The sequence below is a fragment of the Anabrus simplex genome, chromosome 1 (assembly GCF_040414725.1).
Source record: "Anabrus simplex isolate iqAnaSimp1 chromosome 1, ASM4041472v1, whole genome shotgun sequence".
Taxonomy (NCBI): domain Eukaryota; kingdom Metazoa; phylum Arthropoda; class Insecta; order Orthoptera; family Tettigoniidae; genus Anabrus; species Anabrus simplex.
The window spans coordinates 472637964-472658446 of record NC_090265.1 but is presented as its reverse complement, the minus strand read 5'-3'; the positions used below and the strand labels follow the sequence as shown (position 1 = coordinate 472658446).

At 36.9% G+C, this 20483-nt stretch overlaps 1 protein-coding gene across 1 annotated transcript in view; it reads right to left on the bottom strand.

Annotated features, from left to right (window-relative positions):
• The window catches only part of Ppn (Papilin), a 408909-nt gene that overhangs the window by 48950 nt on the left and 339476 nt on the right, over positions 1-20483 (bottom strand). Inside the window, exons 31-34 of the mRNA XM_068227548.1 lie at positions 14789-15211; positions 13835-14047; positions 3961-4161; positions 1299-1526 (exon numbers count right to left, since the gene is read on the bottom strand). Of these exons, the coding sequence (XP_068083649.1) occupies positions 1299-1526; positions 3961-4161; positions 13835-14047; positions 14789-15211 (1065 nt within the window). The remainder of the gene's footprint in view (positions 1-1298; positions 1527-3960; positions 4162-13834; positions 14048-14788; positions 15212-20483) is intronic.

Below are 20483 nucleotides of genomic sequence, written 5' to 3'. Positions count from 1 at the left end.
GGAGCAAGCCGTTAGCCTCAGGAATGTTCAGTTTTGCTTGCCGGTTAGCAGCAAGATTGCTGAATAACACAGTGAGCTTATTTGTGCTTGTATTTTGCATTCCATTCAGAAGTTAGAAATTTAATTTGTGTTGAGTAGTACAGTGAAGTGTAGCAAATATTTGTCACTTGGTATGGTAGCCTAGGATTAGGAACATAATCGTGTGAAATTGACTAACGTGGTGCATATTTGTCTTGCGATAGCCTGGTTATGGATACAGAAAAGTCTGAAATTCCTTACTAATGAAGACAAAATTAAAATCTGTCAGAAAGTGAACTGGTGTCCGCATCTAAAAGCGCGCAGAGGTCGCAGATATTGAACTCGCACCTTCGAGTTTTGACTCAATCACTCAAGTTGGTCGAAGTTTTTTTCGATTCAAAATGGCAGTCAAAGTCATTCCTGCCAGTCGCACATGGTTGAGTGTAACCTCCAATTCATTGTCAAAGAGTTTGACCAAAGAATAATGTTTACTAACCCACTGCTCTGAAATAAAAGGCTATGTTTTAGAAAGAGTGTGATCTGCAATAATACTTTGATATTTTTATTGGCCCCACATGCACATGTTTTCATATTTGTCGTTCGGTGTTTTTCACAACTTTCACTGCGCTTGTTATTTTGTAAGCCCCAGTGGAAAAGGTTTTCATATTTGTTCTCTCGTCTTTGATACTTTCCTCTTATCTTTAGATTGGGTAGACATAGTTTAGACTGTACCTATCCACGGATACACAAAGCAAAAAGGCCCCCATGTTGGAAAAGTGTATTTAGTGTTTCCATATCCCCGCTGAATCGTATATTCAGTAGTACATTTTTTTTGTTTAGCACATTCCTTTTTGTTGTCCCCTGCAGAAACGTCTTAACGAGGTTTTACTGTATTTCACCATCAGCCCCATGAACAGGGATGAAGAAACATCTAACAAATATGGATTCCTGTAGAGACCATAAGAATGTGTTTGTGTTTCAATTCTAACACCAAGAATGAGTGTGTGGTGGTGGCGAGTTTTGTTCTAAGAGGAAGTACAACTAGGCAACAACCCTCCCCAGAATCAGAATGTTTAATTAGTGTAAACATAGATGGAATAAATGTACCTAATGCTCTTCTATCATTATAGTGTAAAATTTGTTTAGAATTTAAATATTGATAGGAAATGACTTTTTCAACTGTGATAAATACTGAAGTTTTATTTCCTATGTAGTACAATAGTAAGATCAGTTATCTGTATATTTACATAATTTTCAAAACACTAAAATCAATGGCTTACCGTGTCTGCAGATTGCCCGTGCTTCAGTTTCACCTGTCCTTGGATTTCGGAACAATTCAACAGCACAATTGGTTCCTTCTGGGCAAGTTGTTCCTCGGCATGGGTTGAAACACCGACAGACATCACAATTATATTCATCAACAGATCTTTCTACACCATATGGACAATGTAACTGACTGCATTCTACCCGAGCTCTTATACACCTATCTCCCTCTGGTTCTTCAGGATCTAAATATAATACAATAAATATTTGATTGAAACTGTTTTGGACATACATTTGACATAGAAATGCAATATGCAAAATACTCACCAGTGCAAGCATTATTAAAGCTACAGAATGTGGTTTTTATACATGCAATTTTATGTTTTGGTTTGTTTTGGAAATCTTACCAAATGCTTTAATTTTCCATGCTAGCAGTAGTTCAGTTAATATTGTTGTATATTAATATTAGAATTACTTCTTTTGATATGCTGTGATACTGAGGGAAGTGTGTATGTTCTATGTGAAACAAGTATTAATTCCACTTTCATTTTGCAGTTTTTGAACATCTGAGAGTATGAAATTTGGAATGCTGGGAAGTAAGTATTAGTCTAAAAGCTTAAATTATGGGAAAGAAAGAAAGAAAGAAAGAAAGAAAGAAAGAAGAAATTAAATTTTAAAGAAAAAGTAGACACTAAGATCAAATTCAACTGCAAGCCAACATAGCAATTACAGATATCAGTTGATAACAAATATATTAATCGCAAGCTTCAAAGTTAAGTTCTATTCCATCGACAAAAAATGTTCTGCATGTTCTGGTTTAGTGCATTTTTTATTTTGCTATATGTACGTACATTATACATTACAAGGTTTATATACACAGAAAAACAACAGGCAGTTCAGCTATGCAAAAGCACAAGGTCAGTAATATGGCATGGAAACAAAATTATTGATCATCGTATGGCAGATCAATATCTCAGGCTGTAGGCATGCTTGAACACAATGAAGGATACTCTGTACCAAAGAATCCAACTTCTTTTAGGGTAGATTAATGCAATCTTGGATAGCAGCTTAAGTCAGTTGATGAAGGATTAGGACTGAACTAATGCTTTCTTTGGTTCATGCCACACAGTTCATGTCCAAAGAATATGCTGGCCACGCCATTCGCTGTACACCGTGAGTATCAAGGAACTGATTGATCACTCTGGGTTGACGGGCACCAAGATTATTATCTACTAGTGTAGAACCCTCACCCATAATGGCAGAAAATTCTGTAATTACTGATTTGGCTCTGCATACCAGACCATCATGTTTGCCCTGAATACGAATTAGAGGCATACATTGACCAAACATTATCCCACTTCAAAACAAGATGGAACTCCCTTGTTGCTGACGGCACTGTAGGATGAAGGGTTCGTTCCATCTCTCACTAGATCATCTCCAGGCTCTAATGCTCCTATTCTGTGGGTGCAAGCTTATGGTGACCTCATCAGAAAAGAGCACACACTTCTACTGTTTCTGAAGACATGGACTGTGAGTTGTAGCCCACCTCGCACGAGCTGTTCAATGATATGGTTCAAGAGGAGCTTCTGGTATAGGCCTCTTTGTTATCAGTCCTCTGTTATGTAGCCAATTTTGCACTGTATGATCACACACACTTACTCTGGTGACCCTTTGAAGATCCTGATAGAACAAGGAGGCAGTAGCAGTGTTCCTACAATGTGCTCAAAGTAACAAATGCCAATCCTCCTTGTGAGTTGGTTTATATGAGCATCCTGTTCATTGTCAATCAGCAACCATTTGTGTCTTCAGAACTTTTTTCCAAACTCTGGAAACAGCACTCTCATCACTTCAACAGAAACAACAACATCCACTTGTCACCATCCTTCTTGCAGCAATATGAATGTGGTCAGTAGAAATGGGTAATCTTGCCATATTTACCTCTACACATGCTGTCTATTCACCACTGACCTTACAAATAAAGTTACTAAACTGACCGACATAACAAATGCATCCTATCTGACAAATATCAAACTTGATCTGGATTTATCGTCACTATGTGTTTTGCACATTGGCCTACAGTGCATACTTTGACGTACAATGACATATGTTGTGTGAAATTGTAAGGTGTAAAACTCTTTTTCTGTACTATACTATAAGTGGCACAGGAAGCAATTACTTATTTACATAGATGCATTGTTCAAGAAGACTAACTGTGGGCAAACTCACATAAGCAAACATGTGAAAAAGAAGAATATGGTATGAAATAAAAGATAAGCAGTCAGGTGAAATGACAATCATAGATCTCAAGAACATAGCAATGAAGGAAACTACTTTAAATGTCCATAAAATGAGCTATTATTAATAGGATGAAATAGAAAATTCAACAGGAAAACAACCCATAGCATTTAAAATCATATTTACTTCTACAGACCTTATAGTTCATAATTTTCATATGAAGTTATTGGGTTTGAAGGACAGCTAAAGCATTGATACAAGTTCCCATAATACACAATAAAGAAAGCAAGCAATAGCCATAAGAGTGAAAGAAATAATGAAATTCATAGCATAAGCAAATAACAGAAGAATTCCTTAAATAAAAAAAGCAAATACACCTGGCTACTTTGAAGAATTTAGTGCAAGTGAAAAAAATTGTATTAGTGCCTTAATAACCTCACTTACATCTTCTATCAGGAAGACTAATTTCACTCAAAAGAGCAGAGCAGAAACTAAGACAAGTATCAAAATTCTTGAAATTGTTCAGGTTTCCAGCACAACCGGTGTAGATGAAGGGAATGCATGTCCTACGATCTTCATCAAAATACCACCTCTTATAATGGCTTTCAGGACAAGGACCAGACTCTACAGGCAGTCTACATATATCTAAAGGAAATAGGTTAGTTAGTTAGTTACTACGACATGCTCAAACAAATACATGCAAACTACATGGTTACATTTTCAAGGAACCACTTACAGGTAATAGCAAAATAAGAAATTAAACACCAACAGTAAATATGTGTGGATCTTCATTAGAATGAAAGATTCTTAAGATGATCAGTTCTAAACAATAGAAAGAACACTTTAAATTCTAAATGAGGATTCAAATCAACAAAATCATTTCATGCACTGTGAGTGAAATTCTGGGAGCATTGTCTGTTTACATTGCTTTTAAATAAACTTTTGAGAACAGTGTTCAAATTTTGTTGGAGTCCTGAGTTAGAAACAATATATATGCCATAGTAGTAGTATCTATCTTCTTAGGATACCAGTATAATTGTGGTTTTACTGCATACAGGACAATAGTAGGCCTGTCAATGGGTGAAAGTTACAGTGTTTCATTGTAAGCTGTCTTCTGCATTTATGATATATCATGCACTACCTGATCAAGAGTATCTGGACACCTCTCTGTAAATGTAAACTGGTGCCTAGGTGTCACTATGACTGCTGTTACTGCTATACAAGGTAGCTGGGAGCTTCATATTGTTCAGAGCTACAATATAAAGTACATAAAATATAAGTTGAGCTTATTGACTTTGAACACAGAATAGTTATTGGTTGCCACATCAGTAAGCAATCAGTCAGGGTCATTTATGTCCTTTTAAAGTTGCCAAAGTTAACTGTCCAGGACATGATTGTGAAGTGGAAACAGCAAGACACAACCACAACAAAACCACAGCTGGGTAGATGACTGTTGACTAACAAGGACCAGCAAACGTTTAAGAAGGTGATACCAGAAAATTGCTTGACTTCATGATACATTTTGCTGTGCCGCTAATTGTGTAGCTGGCTCCATGCCATGATTGTGCATCAAGAGGTACAAGGACTGGAATTCAAGGCTCAGGCAACCTACACTTCACCAGTGAACACAATGTGCTGCTGGTGTAAAAGGTGCCACCTCTGATCTGTGGACAACTGGAGATGTGATTTGGAGTGGTAACTCACACTATACCATATAGAAGTCAGAAGGGAAGGTTTGGGTGTGACAAGTGACAAGCAAATGATACATGTTAGTCTATACAGTGCCCACAGTGAAATTTGGCAGAGGTGAGGTAACAGTGTGGGTTTTTATTTCCCCCTCCTGGGAAGGGACATAATCCTCCCAAAATACTACAGGGATTGTTAAAAGTAGAAGGATATAAGGACATTTTAAGACAGCTGCATGTTGTCTATGGTAGGAGACCAGTTCAGAGATAATTATTGTGTATTTCAGACTCCTCGCCAGAAAACAGGTTTCGAGGCAATAGGGTTCTGGAAATGAATTGGCCAGAGCACTGACCACCATCCCAACGACCAGCTCTAAGATGAACTAGAACGGTGTTCTTTGCTCCAAACTCCTATGACCCAAAACTGCAGGAAGAATGGTCTCCCATACTCTTTAGCGACATTCCAACATCTGATAGACAGTTCCCTAGTAGTGTTCAAGCTGTAATAAAAGCCAAGGGCCACCCCATATTGATGTCCACTAGGAGTATATCCCAGGAACACATAGAGAACTGTAACTGTTCTGAGTAGGTGTGCAAATACTTTTGATCAAATAGTGCAAAGTGAAGACCAGGGGCACAAGATTGTTGGTAGGATTTTGGATTCTATTTCAGTATGTATTTATTGTATATTTAATAGTGTGATAGTGGTGACAATTGTTAGATTAAGGAGCAAAACAAAAAGTCATGTGAAAGTATGTACATCAGGTCCTCAGTCTAAAGGCTGGTTGGATTCCCCAAAGCTCCACCATCAGAAAGCCTAGGTGTCACTAAAGAGATGCACTAGGGAAATGTGGAGTGAGGTGGTTTCCCATTGCTTCCTTCACCAAGGCAGAAGGTGCTATACATTTCAGTTTACCAGGCCTGCTGAAACATACATACTAACCGATTGTACAAATGAAACTTTCACACTATTTATCACACGGCCTTTATTACTAGTATCTGATATACCTCAGCCACTTTTATATTGCAAAGCCAAAGTTGAGACTAGATATGGTATGAATGCAACAAACTTGCTTTAGTCCACACTAGGAGATAAATTGCACTGCAAATATTATTCTCACCAAAGATTAATCTGGGTTTATTTGTAGAGTAATGGAGGGTTGATATTATTTCATTTTAATATTTATTTATTTATTTATTTATTTATTTATTTATTTATTTATTTATTTATTTATTTATTTATTTATTTACTAGCTACCCACCCTGGGTTCACACAGGAGTTATGAATTTAAAATGACAGCTTACTTTTAACCGAGCACTTATTAGATTTCCTTGTATATGACATTAGTCGTTCTTCCTCAAATAATGAACATGAAAAGAATTTGTTTTGACGTAGCATGCAAAAGGGACACATAAAGCTGTCCATGGGAAAAAGATTCTCTGCTGAGATCAACTCTGGGGCATGCTAAGTGTCTGACCCTGTGCTCTGTTTATTGTCATGCCAAAGCAGACTCTTACCGGAAATTAGACTTGTTGGAAATCAAATGGCAAATCTGAAGGAATCACTACCAATCGCATCCCACTGCATAACGTTGGTGGGTGTGGATTATGCAATGATATAATAGGCTTTAAAAATATGCTTGTGTGGTGGCAAGCCAGAAGGATGTAAAGAATTTAGAAATTCTATAGGGTAATGAACAGCTTCCTCACTATCGATTGCTGTGTATACTGAATAATATACTTGAATCTGGGCAGTGAATATGCAGAAAGATGACTCCCTTTGTCTTTGACAAGTCGTTCTTTCTCTGTCCTGTGAAATTTGGGAATTTTTTTATTGGTCAGTTTCATTGTTACATGATAAACACATTTTTTCTAATGCAGTGTACAACGACCTATATTTGCTTTCCGTCTTGGCATGATCGGATATCATAGATTGTACATACATACATACATACATAATCATTATAGACTGTTATGCCTTTCAGCGTTCAGTCTGCAAGCCTCTGTGAATTTACTAAATGTCGCCACAATCCTCGATTTGCAACTAGTGTTGTGGCCTCATTTAGTTCTATACCTCTTATCTTTAAACCGTTAGAAACTGAGTCTAACCATCGTCATCTTGGTCTACCTCTACTTCTCTTACCCTCCATAACAGAGTACATTATTCTCCTAGGTAACCTATTCTCCTCCATTCGCCTCACATGACCCCACCACCGAAGCCAGTTTATGCGTGCAGCTTCATCCATCAAGTTCATTTCTAACTTAGCCTTTATCTCCTCATTCTGAGTACCCTCCTGCCATTGTTCCCACCTGTTTGTACCAGCAATCATTCTTGCTACTTTCATGTCTGTTACTTCTAACTTATGAATACGATATCCTGAGTCCACCCAGCTTTCGTTCCTGTAAAGCAAAGTTGGTCTGAAAAGTCTGGGAGCTGACTTCCTTCTAACAGAATACTGTTGATCGCAACTGCGAGCTCACTGCATTAGCTTTACGATACCTTGATTCAATCTCACTTACTATATTACCATCTTGGGAGAACACACAACTTAAATACTTGAAATTATCGACCTGTTCTAGCTTAGTATCACCAATCTGACATTCAATTTTGTTGAATTTCTTGTCAATTTAGTCTTTGAGAGGCTAATTTTCATACCATACTCATTGCACCTATTTTCAAGTTCCAAGATATTAGACTGCAGGCTTTCGGCACAATCTGCCATTAAGACCAAGTCGTCAGCATAGGTCAGACTGCTTACTACATTTCCACCTAACTGAATCCCTCCTTGCCATTTTATACCTTTCAGCAGATGATCCATGTAAACTACAAACAGCAAAGGTGAAAGATTACAGCCTTGTCTAAACCCTGTAAGTACCCTGAACCAAGAACTCATACTACCATGAATTCTCACTGAAGCCTAATTGTCAACATAAATGCCTTTGATTGATTTTAATAATCTAACTTTAATTCCATAGTCTCCCAGTATAGCGAACATCTTTTCCCTCGGTACCCTGTCATATGCTTTCTCTAGATCTACGAAAAACACAACCGCCTATTCCTCTCATAGCATTTTTCAATTACCTGGCACATACTGAAAATCTGATCCTGGCAGCCTCTCTGTGGTCTGAAACCACACTGGTTTTCATCCAACTTCCTCTCAACGACTGATTGCACCCTCCCTTCCAAGATGCCAGTGAATACTCTGCCTGGTATACTAATCAATGAGATACCTCGATAGTTGTTGCAATCCTTCCTGTTCCCTTGCTTATAGATAGGTGCAATTACTGCTTTTGTCCAATCTGAAGGTACTTTACTAACACTCCATGCTAATCTTACTACTCTATGAAGCCATTTCATCCCTGCCTTCCCACTATACTTCACCATTTCAGGTCTAATTTCATCTATTCCTGCTGCTTTATGACAATGGAGTTTATTTACCATCCTTTCCACTTCCTCAAGCATAATTTCACCAACAACATTTTCCTCCTCCCCATGAGCTTGGTTGTTCACAACACCACCAGGATGATTTCCTTTTATACTGAGAAGATGTTCAAAATATTCCCTCCACCTCCCCAGTGATTCCCTGGGATCTATTATGAGTTCACCTAAATTACTCAGTGTGTTCATTTCCTTTTTCCCTCCGTTCCTAGCCTTTCCAGGTTATTACCAAAATCTTTCCACAACTTCTTTTTGGATTCAACATCTATTTGTTTCACTCTGTTTCTTTCATCTACGTACAAATCCCAGTATGCCTCGGCCCTTGTTTGGAGCCATTTCTGATAAGCCTTCTTTGTACGTTTACAAGCCGTTCTCACTTCATCACTCCACCAAGATGTTCACCTTTTCCTATCTTTACACACAGTTGTTCTTAGGCATTCCCTTGCAGTTTCTACTACAGCATCCCTGTATGCAACCCATTCACTTTCTATATCCTGAACCTGCTTACTGTCTACTGTTCGAAACTTCTCACTCATCATATCTATGTACTTCTGTCTAATTTCCTCGTCCTGGAGATTTTCTACCCTTATTCGTTTGCAGACAGATTTCACTTTCTCTACCCTAGGCCTAGAGACACTTAGTTCACTACAGATCAGACAGTGGTCTGTATCACCAAAAAATCCCAGGAAAACTCATACATTCCTAACAGATTTTCTGAATTCAAAGTTGGTTAAGATATAGTCTATTATGGATCTGGTAACCCTAGCCTCCCATGTGTAGCAGTGAATAGCCTTATGCTTGAAGAATGTATTTGTAACTGCTAAACCCATACTAGCACAGAAGTCCAGCAAATGCTTCCCATTCCCATTAGCTTCCATATCTTCCCCACATTTACCAATCACCCTTTCGTATCCTTCAGTTCTATTCCCAACTCTCGCATTGAAGTCGCCCATTAGCACTATTCTATCCTTGCTGTTGACCCTGACCATGATGTCACTCAATGCTTCATAAAACTTGTCAACTTCATCATCATCTACACCCTCACATAGTGAATACCTGGAGACAATTCTAGTCCTAATTCCTCCAACTGACAAATCTACCCACATCATTTGCTCATTTACGTGCCTAACAGAAACTACCTTGCATGCAATGGTACTCCTGATGAACTGCCCAACCCCAGACTCTGCCCTTCCCTTCCTAACACCCGTCAGGTACACTTTATAATCTCTCCTATCTCTTCCTCGTTATCTCCTCTTACCCAAATATCACTTACTCCTACCACATCCAGATGCATCCTCTTTGCTGACTCAGCCAGTTCTACTTTCTTTCTTCCATAAGGCCCATTAATATTGTTAGCTCCCCATCAAATTCCATTTTGTTTGCCAAGTTGTTTCCAAGGAGTCCCTCGCCTGTCAAATGGGAGTGGGACTCTGTTACTCCCATAAGTCCGAAGCTTGCTTAAAATGTTCTGAGTTCGGTAAATTCATGAAGCAGGATGCTACCCTACTTGCACATAGTCCAAGTGGGATCTCTCCTCTAACGGGTTAAGGACCACGATGAATTGTATAGTCCTAGCCGCCTGAGCACAAGGAGGGCCGTGACTCAGAATATGTTCGAGATGCCCACTCCCATTCCATAGCAACTGGTATCCCGACTCTCAGGACCACTTACTAGGTCACTCAGCCGTTGCCCATGGTTCACGAACTAGGACGTGACTACAGTAACCCACACCATGAACCATTGTATATAGATAATGAAAAATCACTGGAAATATATTAATTATTGTATCATAGCATGGTCAACAAATGCTGGCGAAGTCATTGATAGCTCACGCTCTGGCTCACAATCTACTCAGTCGTTCTGTAGCTGGTCGATTATATTTCCATATATCGTAATCTATTATCTTCATTTCCGTATTGACAATTGCACAATTAAAAATAGGAGAGGATTTCCACCAATCAATACTTATTTATTGTATATATTAAACTACAGGACCGGTTTCGACCTCATATTCAAGGTCATCTTCAGCTGAACCATACATACATATTATATAATGAAGCTTTGATTAAGATTGTGCTGTTGAAGGAATGCCATATGATGATGATGTACATTTAGTTACATACAAATGGGGCACGTCTTAGCGTAAACTGGCGTATATGTCATTCTGTACAATATTGCAACTGTATGTTAAAATGTTGAAGGTCTTAAAACTAGTGTATAAAACACGTCTTATTCTAAACTAACTTATATATATGTACAAGATAAAACAATATATAAAAACACTTCATGCATATGAACATTCGTTCTTGCTTGGTGGTCAATACATCGACTAACTTCCGTATTTAAGTCTTATTCACAGTTGTACACTTCAGCTGCTATTCTTAGAGTTTGTAAAATTGCATGGATAAAAGTTTTGTCTTCCTGTGCGTATGTGAGATAAAACACTTTCAGTTTTAAAAAGGTGTCAAATGTATGGATGAAATTCAAGTAAAATATGTTCAGCTCTGCTGTGTGTGTTGCCCAAGAAGAACACGAAGTAGTACATTACAAGCTCGCATGTCAAACACAACTCAGCTACACCAACAACAGTAAGTACATATTCCAATTCACACACATAACCCTTAGACATTCCTCCACACAATATCACTTATAACTCAATCTTATCTTCCACAGATAAACATAACATCATTGCACAGCTACAAATGGGAAAGGAGCCACTACTTTGAAACCAATATCATCCATATTTACGGACGCCAAAAAGACAACATGAATTGGTTCTAATAAAAGGGCATGCAATTTTACAAACTCTAAGAATAGCAGCTGAAGTGTACAACTGTGAATAAGACTTAAATACGGAAGTTAGTCGATGTATTGACCACCAAGCAAGAACGAATGTTCATATGCATGAAGTGTTTTTATATATTGTTTTATCTTGTACATATATATAAGTTAGTTTAGAATAAGACGTGTTTTATACACTAGTTTTAAGACCTTCAACATTTTAGACATACAGTTGCAATATTGTACAGAATGACATATACGCCAGTTCATGCTAAGACGTGCCCCATTTGTATGTAACTAAATGTACATCATCATCATATGGCATTCCTTCAACACCACAATCTTAATCAAAGCTTCATTATATAATATGTATGTATGGTTCAGCTGAAGATGACCTTGAATATGAGGTCGAAACCGGTCCTGTAGTTTAATATATACAATAAATAAGTATTGATTGGTGGAAATCCTCTCCTATTTTTAATTATATTTCCATATTTCAGAATGGAGGTCGCACGAAAAAATGAAATCGATGATATGTCAGCAAGTATAGATGAAAATAACATTTTGTAAATTACATGTTAATCTAAATTAGTTACTTGAGGGAAAAAGATAATTTATTTTGATAATTACTTAATTAATTAATTAATTAATTTAAAAAGTTAGTTTTGAATTTGACATTTTTTAACTGCAATCTGTAACATAAAAGCAATTATACTGGGTTATGTCTTAAGAATAGATATATGCTGCCATGGAGTATTTTGTAGAACTTACTATGCTGAACCATTCTTACTCTCATGGAATAGATGTATCTTTAATGGTTTAGTCAGCGCAAGCTAAAAAGGTGCTTGGATGACCAGTTTTTGTCGACTTGCTTCACTTAAATTGTTACTATAACATAAAAACACTTATAGTGGGCTATATGTTAAAGACAGATGTATGTTGTCGCAGACTTCTTTGCGTAACTTTTTATGCTGAACAATTCTTACCCTCATAGTATAAACGTATCTTTAACGGTTTAGCTAGCATGAGCTAAAAAGGCATACAGACGGCTGTTTATGCTATGGCGGACTCTTTGTAAAACATTTTATGCTGAATGATTCTTACCCTCATAGTATAGATGTATCTTTAACGGTTTAGCCAGCGTTAGTTAGAAAGGTGTACAAACGGCCAATTTTTCTTCGACTTGCTTCACTGACATCGTTACTGCTAGGCTTCCTTTGGTCATAGATGAATGCTTCTAAACGAAAAACCTTTCTCGAGAAATGCTTAATAGGACATCCATCCATCCATCCGTCCGTCCGTCCGTCCATCCAGTGGTTCTTGAGATTAGTAGTCGCAGACAGATAGATAGACAGACAGAATTGAGGACTTTTCTTTTACTAAGTAGATTTATTTATTTACCCCCTCCATCAAGTAGTATAGATCTATTTATTTCATTTCTTTACACCTTCCTAAAACATCTATGAGCCTAGCTGGTAAATTATTCATATATTATATTTTTTACTGACAGGATTGTTTGCAGCCAACCTGTTATGTTATGCTTTTTCATAAAAAGGTAGTAGGGAAGCACATACTATTCTTTGACTCTTGATATAGTTTCTGAGAAACATTCCGCTATTATTAACCAAGAAGGCTGTGATGGGTTTGAATGAAAATGATAGTGCTTGTATTGAATTGATGCTGCATTTTCTAGTTAAAATAAAAATTAAAAGTTAAATGTATTTTGGATATTACGTTACATGTAGGCTAACTCGCTGAAAACCTACAAGGTCTAATGTTTATCTGGAATCTGATTTGATACATAATAAATGTGAAAATTCAAATAATTATCTAGCATTTCAAGGCATTTAAGAGAATATTTCCAATGAGAAATAGAATATTAAAATGTAAGAGCGGATCACAGATGAGAACTACCTATATGCTTGAATCTGATTTTTAATGGTGAACTGCCATGTTCACTATCAAAGTAACTCTTCTTGCATCTTTGTTGATTAATATTTCTTAGGATAGTATAGAATGAATACTGGACCAGACAATTAATCTCAGATGGATTCTGTGAGACCTAAACATTGCAATGAGAAATGTATTCAAGATTCACTAATTCATGAAGGGTACTTTTGGGACTTTTCAGGGTATTAAATACCATCCACTACTTATCTCCCTTTATATAGAAGGAAAGCTTTAAATGCCCAAAGTACAAATTTTGCACATCTATATAAATATAAACAGCAGTTTCTGGTCACGTCTGAACTTAATTGAGGCACAATCATCTTACAAGCAGTTTTGATCCATCAAAGATACACCTGTTGAAATATGTTTCAAGCTTCCCAGACTCTTTATAATTGATCTAATTTATTAAACTTAGCAGACAATTATAATTCATATCTCCACCTTTCCATTTATTAATAAATACCTCGGCGGGATAGTGTTGTGTCGTTGCCTTGAAGATGAACTTCTTCTTTTCTAACACAAATAGATTCACATTCTTCAATAGTGCTGAACCTGTTGCCATTTCCATTACATCCTCCATAAATGAATAGTTTGCATGTTCTGCTTGAGATGTCAAAATACCATTTCTGGAACTCGCTGCGGCATTTACCACTGTCATGTGGAATTCTGCATACATCTAAATCAAAAGATAAATTAGATATTTATACATAGTAAATGGGAAGATACTGTGGAAGGAAGTATAAGTGACTTTTGTCTAGTCCATGAAGATTACTTCCCAAAACACTATCTTGGACAGATTCAAGAAATAGCCACATTAGAAATGGAATTTTAAGGCTAGAATTATGGTATATTATTCTGGATGCAAAAAGCTTAAGTTTTACATTTAAAATATGATTAGGAAGCCTATAACTCAATGTCTTACCCACTAAAAATGATTTTTAAAGACAGAAAATTACAGAATAGGATTTCATGTTTGATTCACGAAGAGGCTCAGGACATCTTCTAATCATCAACTCCATGCACTTGTGCTTGCAGGAACTATCTGCAGATTATATTACTGTAGAGTCAATAGAATCGCATGTAATTATAATTCTTTGGGGCTAGGATTGGGATTGATGCTACAAGAACTGAAATAAGGTGTTTTTCTAACATCTGCCTTGAATTGTGTGTAAGGAGAGGCAGAGTGTTTGCACTGAAAATGATCAATTACAACTTGAATGATGTATTCACACTGCTATTTTATACAATTACAGGATATGTTTAAATGGTGGGATTGATTATGGATGTTGAAGATTTCTTCCTAGGTTTGAGAAATATTACAGATCTTGGGTGGCCATGGGCAGACATGTACATGCTACGATTGGAGGTAGTTGAAAAGATTCATGGATATTATTTATGAACAAAGTATTATATTTACCCTGTCCCCTAAAAGCTCCACACTGTCGTTCACATTGTTCCTCAGAACCAAATCTATTGGCACTGCCTCCACAACCTCCATAAATGAATGCTTCACATTTTGAGTTAGCAGTATTGTAATACCAGGCAGTTATCTGTTCTTGACAAGGACCTGCATCCACAGGTATGCTGCAGATATCTGATGGTTTAACTTCATTTTCAAATGAATCTTGAGTTGTAACTATGAGAGAGCTAGCATCAGGACCAGGAGTAGCGAGATGTTTCTTGCAACGCTCTTCACATCCTTTCTGATCATTAAAACGATTTCCATTTCCTTGGCAGCCACCATAATCAAATGCTTCACAAGAATCTGTATCACGATTATAATACCACTGGCGGAAAATTCCATCGCATGGTCCCACTACTTGAGGCAGCTCACATACATCTGCAAAAGATATAAAACAAGAAATGTCAGACATTAAATTACTTAATACAGTGAATGTGTGCAGAACTGTCCTAAATAGGTTGAAAAACAATCTCACTGATATCAGGATATGAAGCTTCAAATTAATTCTCAACATCTGATAGAATGGTACATGGAGAATGTTTCTTATTCTTAATTCAGTGCATGTAATAATCATATTATTGGTTTTACGTCCCACTAACCACTTTTGACAGTTTTTGAAGATGCCAAGGTGCTATAAGCTGTCATTTTGTCCCGCAGGAGTTCTTTTACGTGCCAGTAAATCTACCAACACGAGGCTGGCGTATTTGAGCACCTTCAAATACCACCCAACTGAGCTCAGAATGACTCAGATTTACTGTGCTTGATGCGTGAGCATTCTGGGTTGCATGCTTGAAATGCACCTTTAACATGGAAAAGTTTTAGGCAAACATAGTAATGAAGAAAATGCATATGCATAGTTCTAGAGGATTCTAAATCCTGCATGTATATTGTTTTCCTTAAAAGCTAACAGTTTACCCTTATTTTGGTTTTTATTGGATAAATTATGTGCCAAAACAGAGATTAGCAATTTTCTGAAAAATTGTTATAGTTAGGAAAATGAAAATTAACTTTTTATAGAAAATTTAATTCTAAGTACACTTGGTAGGCTCCATTTTTTTAATAAGACAAACTGTTCGGGCAGCATATTCACTTTAAAGGTTCCCCAGATGCATGATTTATCCAATTTGCTCTACTTAAACTGCCTGCTTCCCAGGTAAGCTACCATAAATACCATATTTAGTCGGCTATAGGATCCCATCATCTATAAAATTCTTGGAAAGTTCACTACCATTGTGCTAAATCTGGCAATGTTGTCTATGTATAAACACATGGTGTGGCAATAATGGCAAAACCCATCCCTTCCTGGCTACAACATGGCTACAGTCCTGTGGAATGTGGTCTTAGCTTCCAGGCTTGCTTCACAATGCCCTTCCAGTCTTTATGTTAGATGGGGTTTGTGAAATCTTAGAAGATGAGTGCTGGTAATCATAGAATGAGTTTTACAGTGCTGTCAAGTTTGCATTGAAAAATGGCATAAGAGGAGCAGCATCTAATTAATTCAATGTACAGCCTAAAATGACTCTGTATTGGCATAATCAGAAGGATCAACTAAAGTTTGTGAAGAAGGACTGTAAATCTTTCCATGGAATATAGAAAGTAAAGTACAAGGAAGTCAATGAAAAGTGTTTGAATGGATTGTACAAATGAGAAACAGTAATCATGCTGTGATGCATGAAATACTACAATTCAAAGCACATGAGATTAAAAAAAAAAAAAAAAAAAAAACAACCAAAGAATCTCAGGTTAAAAATTTAAGGTGAACTGAGGCTGGGTAGTACAATTTATGTATCAAAACAATTCAAGTTTGAGGGGGAGAACTTCACTATGCCAATGGCTTTCAGCTGACTACAAGATAAAGAGACAGAATTTCATCGTATCATGATAAGGCTCAGAAAAGAACAAATTTGACAACACCAAACAGACATCACTTTGATATGCCAACAAGAACAACAATAAACACAATAGGTACATCAAGCGTTTTAGTGAAAACCTTGAGAGCTGAGAATGTACAGTTATGCTAGCTGTGACTGCAGATGGCAGGAGACTCCTGCCATACTGTATTTTCAAATGAAACATCCTGCATTTAAAAAAAAAAAAAAAAGAACATAAAGACTTTCTGAAAAAATTCGCATCTGTGTACAGGATAAAAGATGGATGGAGGCAGATCTGGTGAAAGACTGGCTAGCTTCTGTATGGGAATGACATCCAGGGGCCCTACTTAATAAAAATTTGATGCTTGTACTGGACAGCTTCCGTGGAGTGTGTAAAATTACGAACGGCACTAATTAAAAATCCAGTGATTAGCCCAGGAGGACTTACATCAGTTTTGCAGCTGTAGGGTCTCTAAAAACAAGCTTTTAAGGACCATATGAGGTTTTGCCCTAACTGGATGGTGGACAACATGCACGAGACAACAAAAGCTGGAAAAATCAAACGGCTTTCACTTTATGTATTTGCGACTAGATTTTGCATGCTTGGGGACTGATCACTCCTGAAATTGTTCAAAAGAGTTTTAAGAAGACTGGAAATAGTATCTGCATTAGATGACTCTGAAGATGATCAGATTATCACAAAGAAAATGAAGACCTAGAGTGGAGCAACAACGATGGCAGTGAAGACAGCAATGAGAATAGCATGCAATTCCAACAATAAGAAGGTACGCCTGATTTTTATGTTGTTATTATTTTCCCCTTCCTTAGGCCTAAATATTTTTGTGAATTATGAACATACATAAGTATTAACAACAAGGATTTTCATGTTACAGGTAGCCATTTTGTATTCAAGCTGTAATGATCTCAAAAGTAAAGCGGTGGCTACTTCAGACCTGACAATTCCCTATCGACCAGAATTTATGTTTGTAGAAGTTTCGGCTAACAATCAAAAAGGACTGATCAGAGTAGTTTATAAACTCCCAGACGTAAGAAACATATCTGACCTTGAACTTTGCTTAGCCAGATTATAATAATAATGTTATTTGCTTTACATCCCACTAACTACTTTTACAGTTTTCAGAGACGCTGAGGTATCGGAATTTTGTCCCACAGGAGTTCCTTTATGTGCCAGTAAATCTGCCGACATGAGGCTATCGTATTTGAGCACCCTCAAATACCACCGGACTGAGCTGGGATCGAACGTGCCATGTTGGGGTCAGAAGGCCAGCGCTTCAACCGTTTGAGCCACTCTTCAGGGCGCTTAGCCAAGTTAAATACACTGTACGAAAATATAATTATTTTTGGAGATTTTAATACAAATCTGCTGATTGCAACACATGGCTCATTACATTTACAAAATATGTTCTTTAGCTTAGACCTACACATCCTACCTCTAAATGCTATCATCTACATACAGTAAACTGGACGACTCACACTTTGATTTACTTGATCATAACTAACAACCTTCAGAAAGTTTTAAATCACGGACAGCTGCTATTCATTAGGGATGCCAAAATATGAAACTTGTATATAACACATATGGATATAAAAAATCTGGACAAGGAATGAATATGACACATAGCATATTATCTGCTGTGGAATGATATTTTACACATGGATGACATTGATTTAAAAAAATATATATATCTGGTCTGGTGTTAGAACTGTATGACAGATCTGCTCCCAAGAAAGAGATCCGAGTAATTCGACCATCTTCTCCGCGGTTGACTAGTGAGATTAAATCAGAAATGGCAAAGGATGACTCATGGTACAGAAGGTTTAAACGAACGGGTAATGCTAATGACTTTGAAAATTACAGTGTTCTCCACAACAGGGTTAAACAGTTAATCAGAAATAGTAAATATAAACATATTTATGTCAAGTACCGAAATGCAAGAACTCGACAGAAATATGTTAACAATTACAAACAATGGGTATAGGTCGAAAGTTATTAAAGCAGGCACTGAATGTATCCCTTGATGATTTAAATTTACACTTCATGTTGGCCAAATCCACTGTAACTGCTGCTAATAATAATAATGATAATATTATTTGTCAATTCAAGATAAATTTGTGTTTAAAAAGGTTGGTATAAATGATGTAAAACAAGTTATGTATTCTCGCAAATCAAATGCTGCTGGACACGATGACATACCTCTTTCTTTCCAAAAATAAATCATTGGTGCCATTCTGCCAATCATAACACACATTATTAACTACTGTCTGACCCAAGGAATTTTCCCTATTGCGTGGAAGGATGCCCTCATCATCCCAATCCTGAAAAAGGATGCACCAAGTATTCCTTCAGATTACCGACCCCTGTCCAAAGTGCTGGAACGCCTGGTACATGAGCGAATCCTTATGTACTCGCATAAATGTGCTTTACTCGACTCTTACCAATTGGGCTTTAAGAAAAAACATAGTACCATGACAGCTCTGCTGAAAGTGACTTACATTTTACTTCTTCTGAATTTTACAGTGTCTACCCCCATCATTTTTATATCGCCTCTTCTACTGATCCGGAGTGAATTTGATCTTTTCTTTTCTTTTTCCTATTCATTGTTTTTCATGTTTTAATCGGCTGATGATGACCTGGACTAGTGTCAAAACCGGTACCACTTCTACTTATTATTAAATAAGAATGTAATCACTGCATTTCTTATTCTTTTGTATTGAATAGGTTGAACCTCTTTATTTATTATTTCAATTTTAACTGAGATATGCACTGGACAACAAACAAGTGACAATACTTACACTTCTAGATTTCAGTAGCGCATTTGACACTGTTGATCCAAGGCTGATTCTTTCCGAATTACAGTCCTTAAACTTTAGCCAGCAAGTGCTGGAATTGTTTTATTCTTACCTCACCAACTGCCGGCAGTGTGTGATTGCAAATAATAATAAAAAATCAATGTAACAAACAAAAACTATTGGTGTACCACAAGGGTCGGTCAGTCCTGGGCCCTCTCCTGTTCACTTTATATATAAATGATATCACCAGATCAATTAAGCAGTGCAAATACCATCTTTATGCAGATGATTTGCAAATTTATTACCACATTAGAACTAACAATATACAACAAGCAATATGTAATGTAAATGCTGACCTTGAGCTAATTAATGGTTATGCAATTTAAAAAACCTTAAATTAACCCCCATAAAACATAAGCCATTATCATCGGTACATCAAAGAACCTTCACATTTTAAAACAGAATTTCCTTCCTCCCTTAACTTTAAATAATACTGTTATACTTTATTGTGAATTAGTTTCTAACCTTGGAGTTATTATAACAGAAACTCTAAACTGGTCAAAGCAAGTTACAAATACCTGTAAAAAGAGGTGTATTGTGGCTTGCACCCCTTTCAAAAATGCATTCCCTCAAACGCTAAAAATTCAACTTGTTCAGTCATTATTATTTTTCATCTTTGACTACTGTGATGTAATATTAATGGATATAACAAATGAATTAAGCTTGAATCTACAACACACTCAAAATTCTTGCCTTAGGTATGCTATGGATTTATGGTATGACGCTCGAGTTTCTCCCTGCTATAAACAATTATCTCGGTTACGACTAGATGACAGACGTAAAGTACATTCAAATACTCTTGTGTACCAGGTGCTTCTTTCGGAAGACATCCCTGCTTATCTCTCCAGCAATTTTCATCACCTTGGTTCTTTACATCTCCATGATACTCGCTCAGTGTCCCTCCTAGA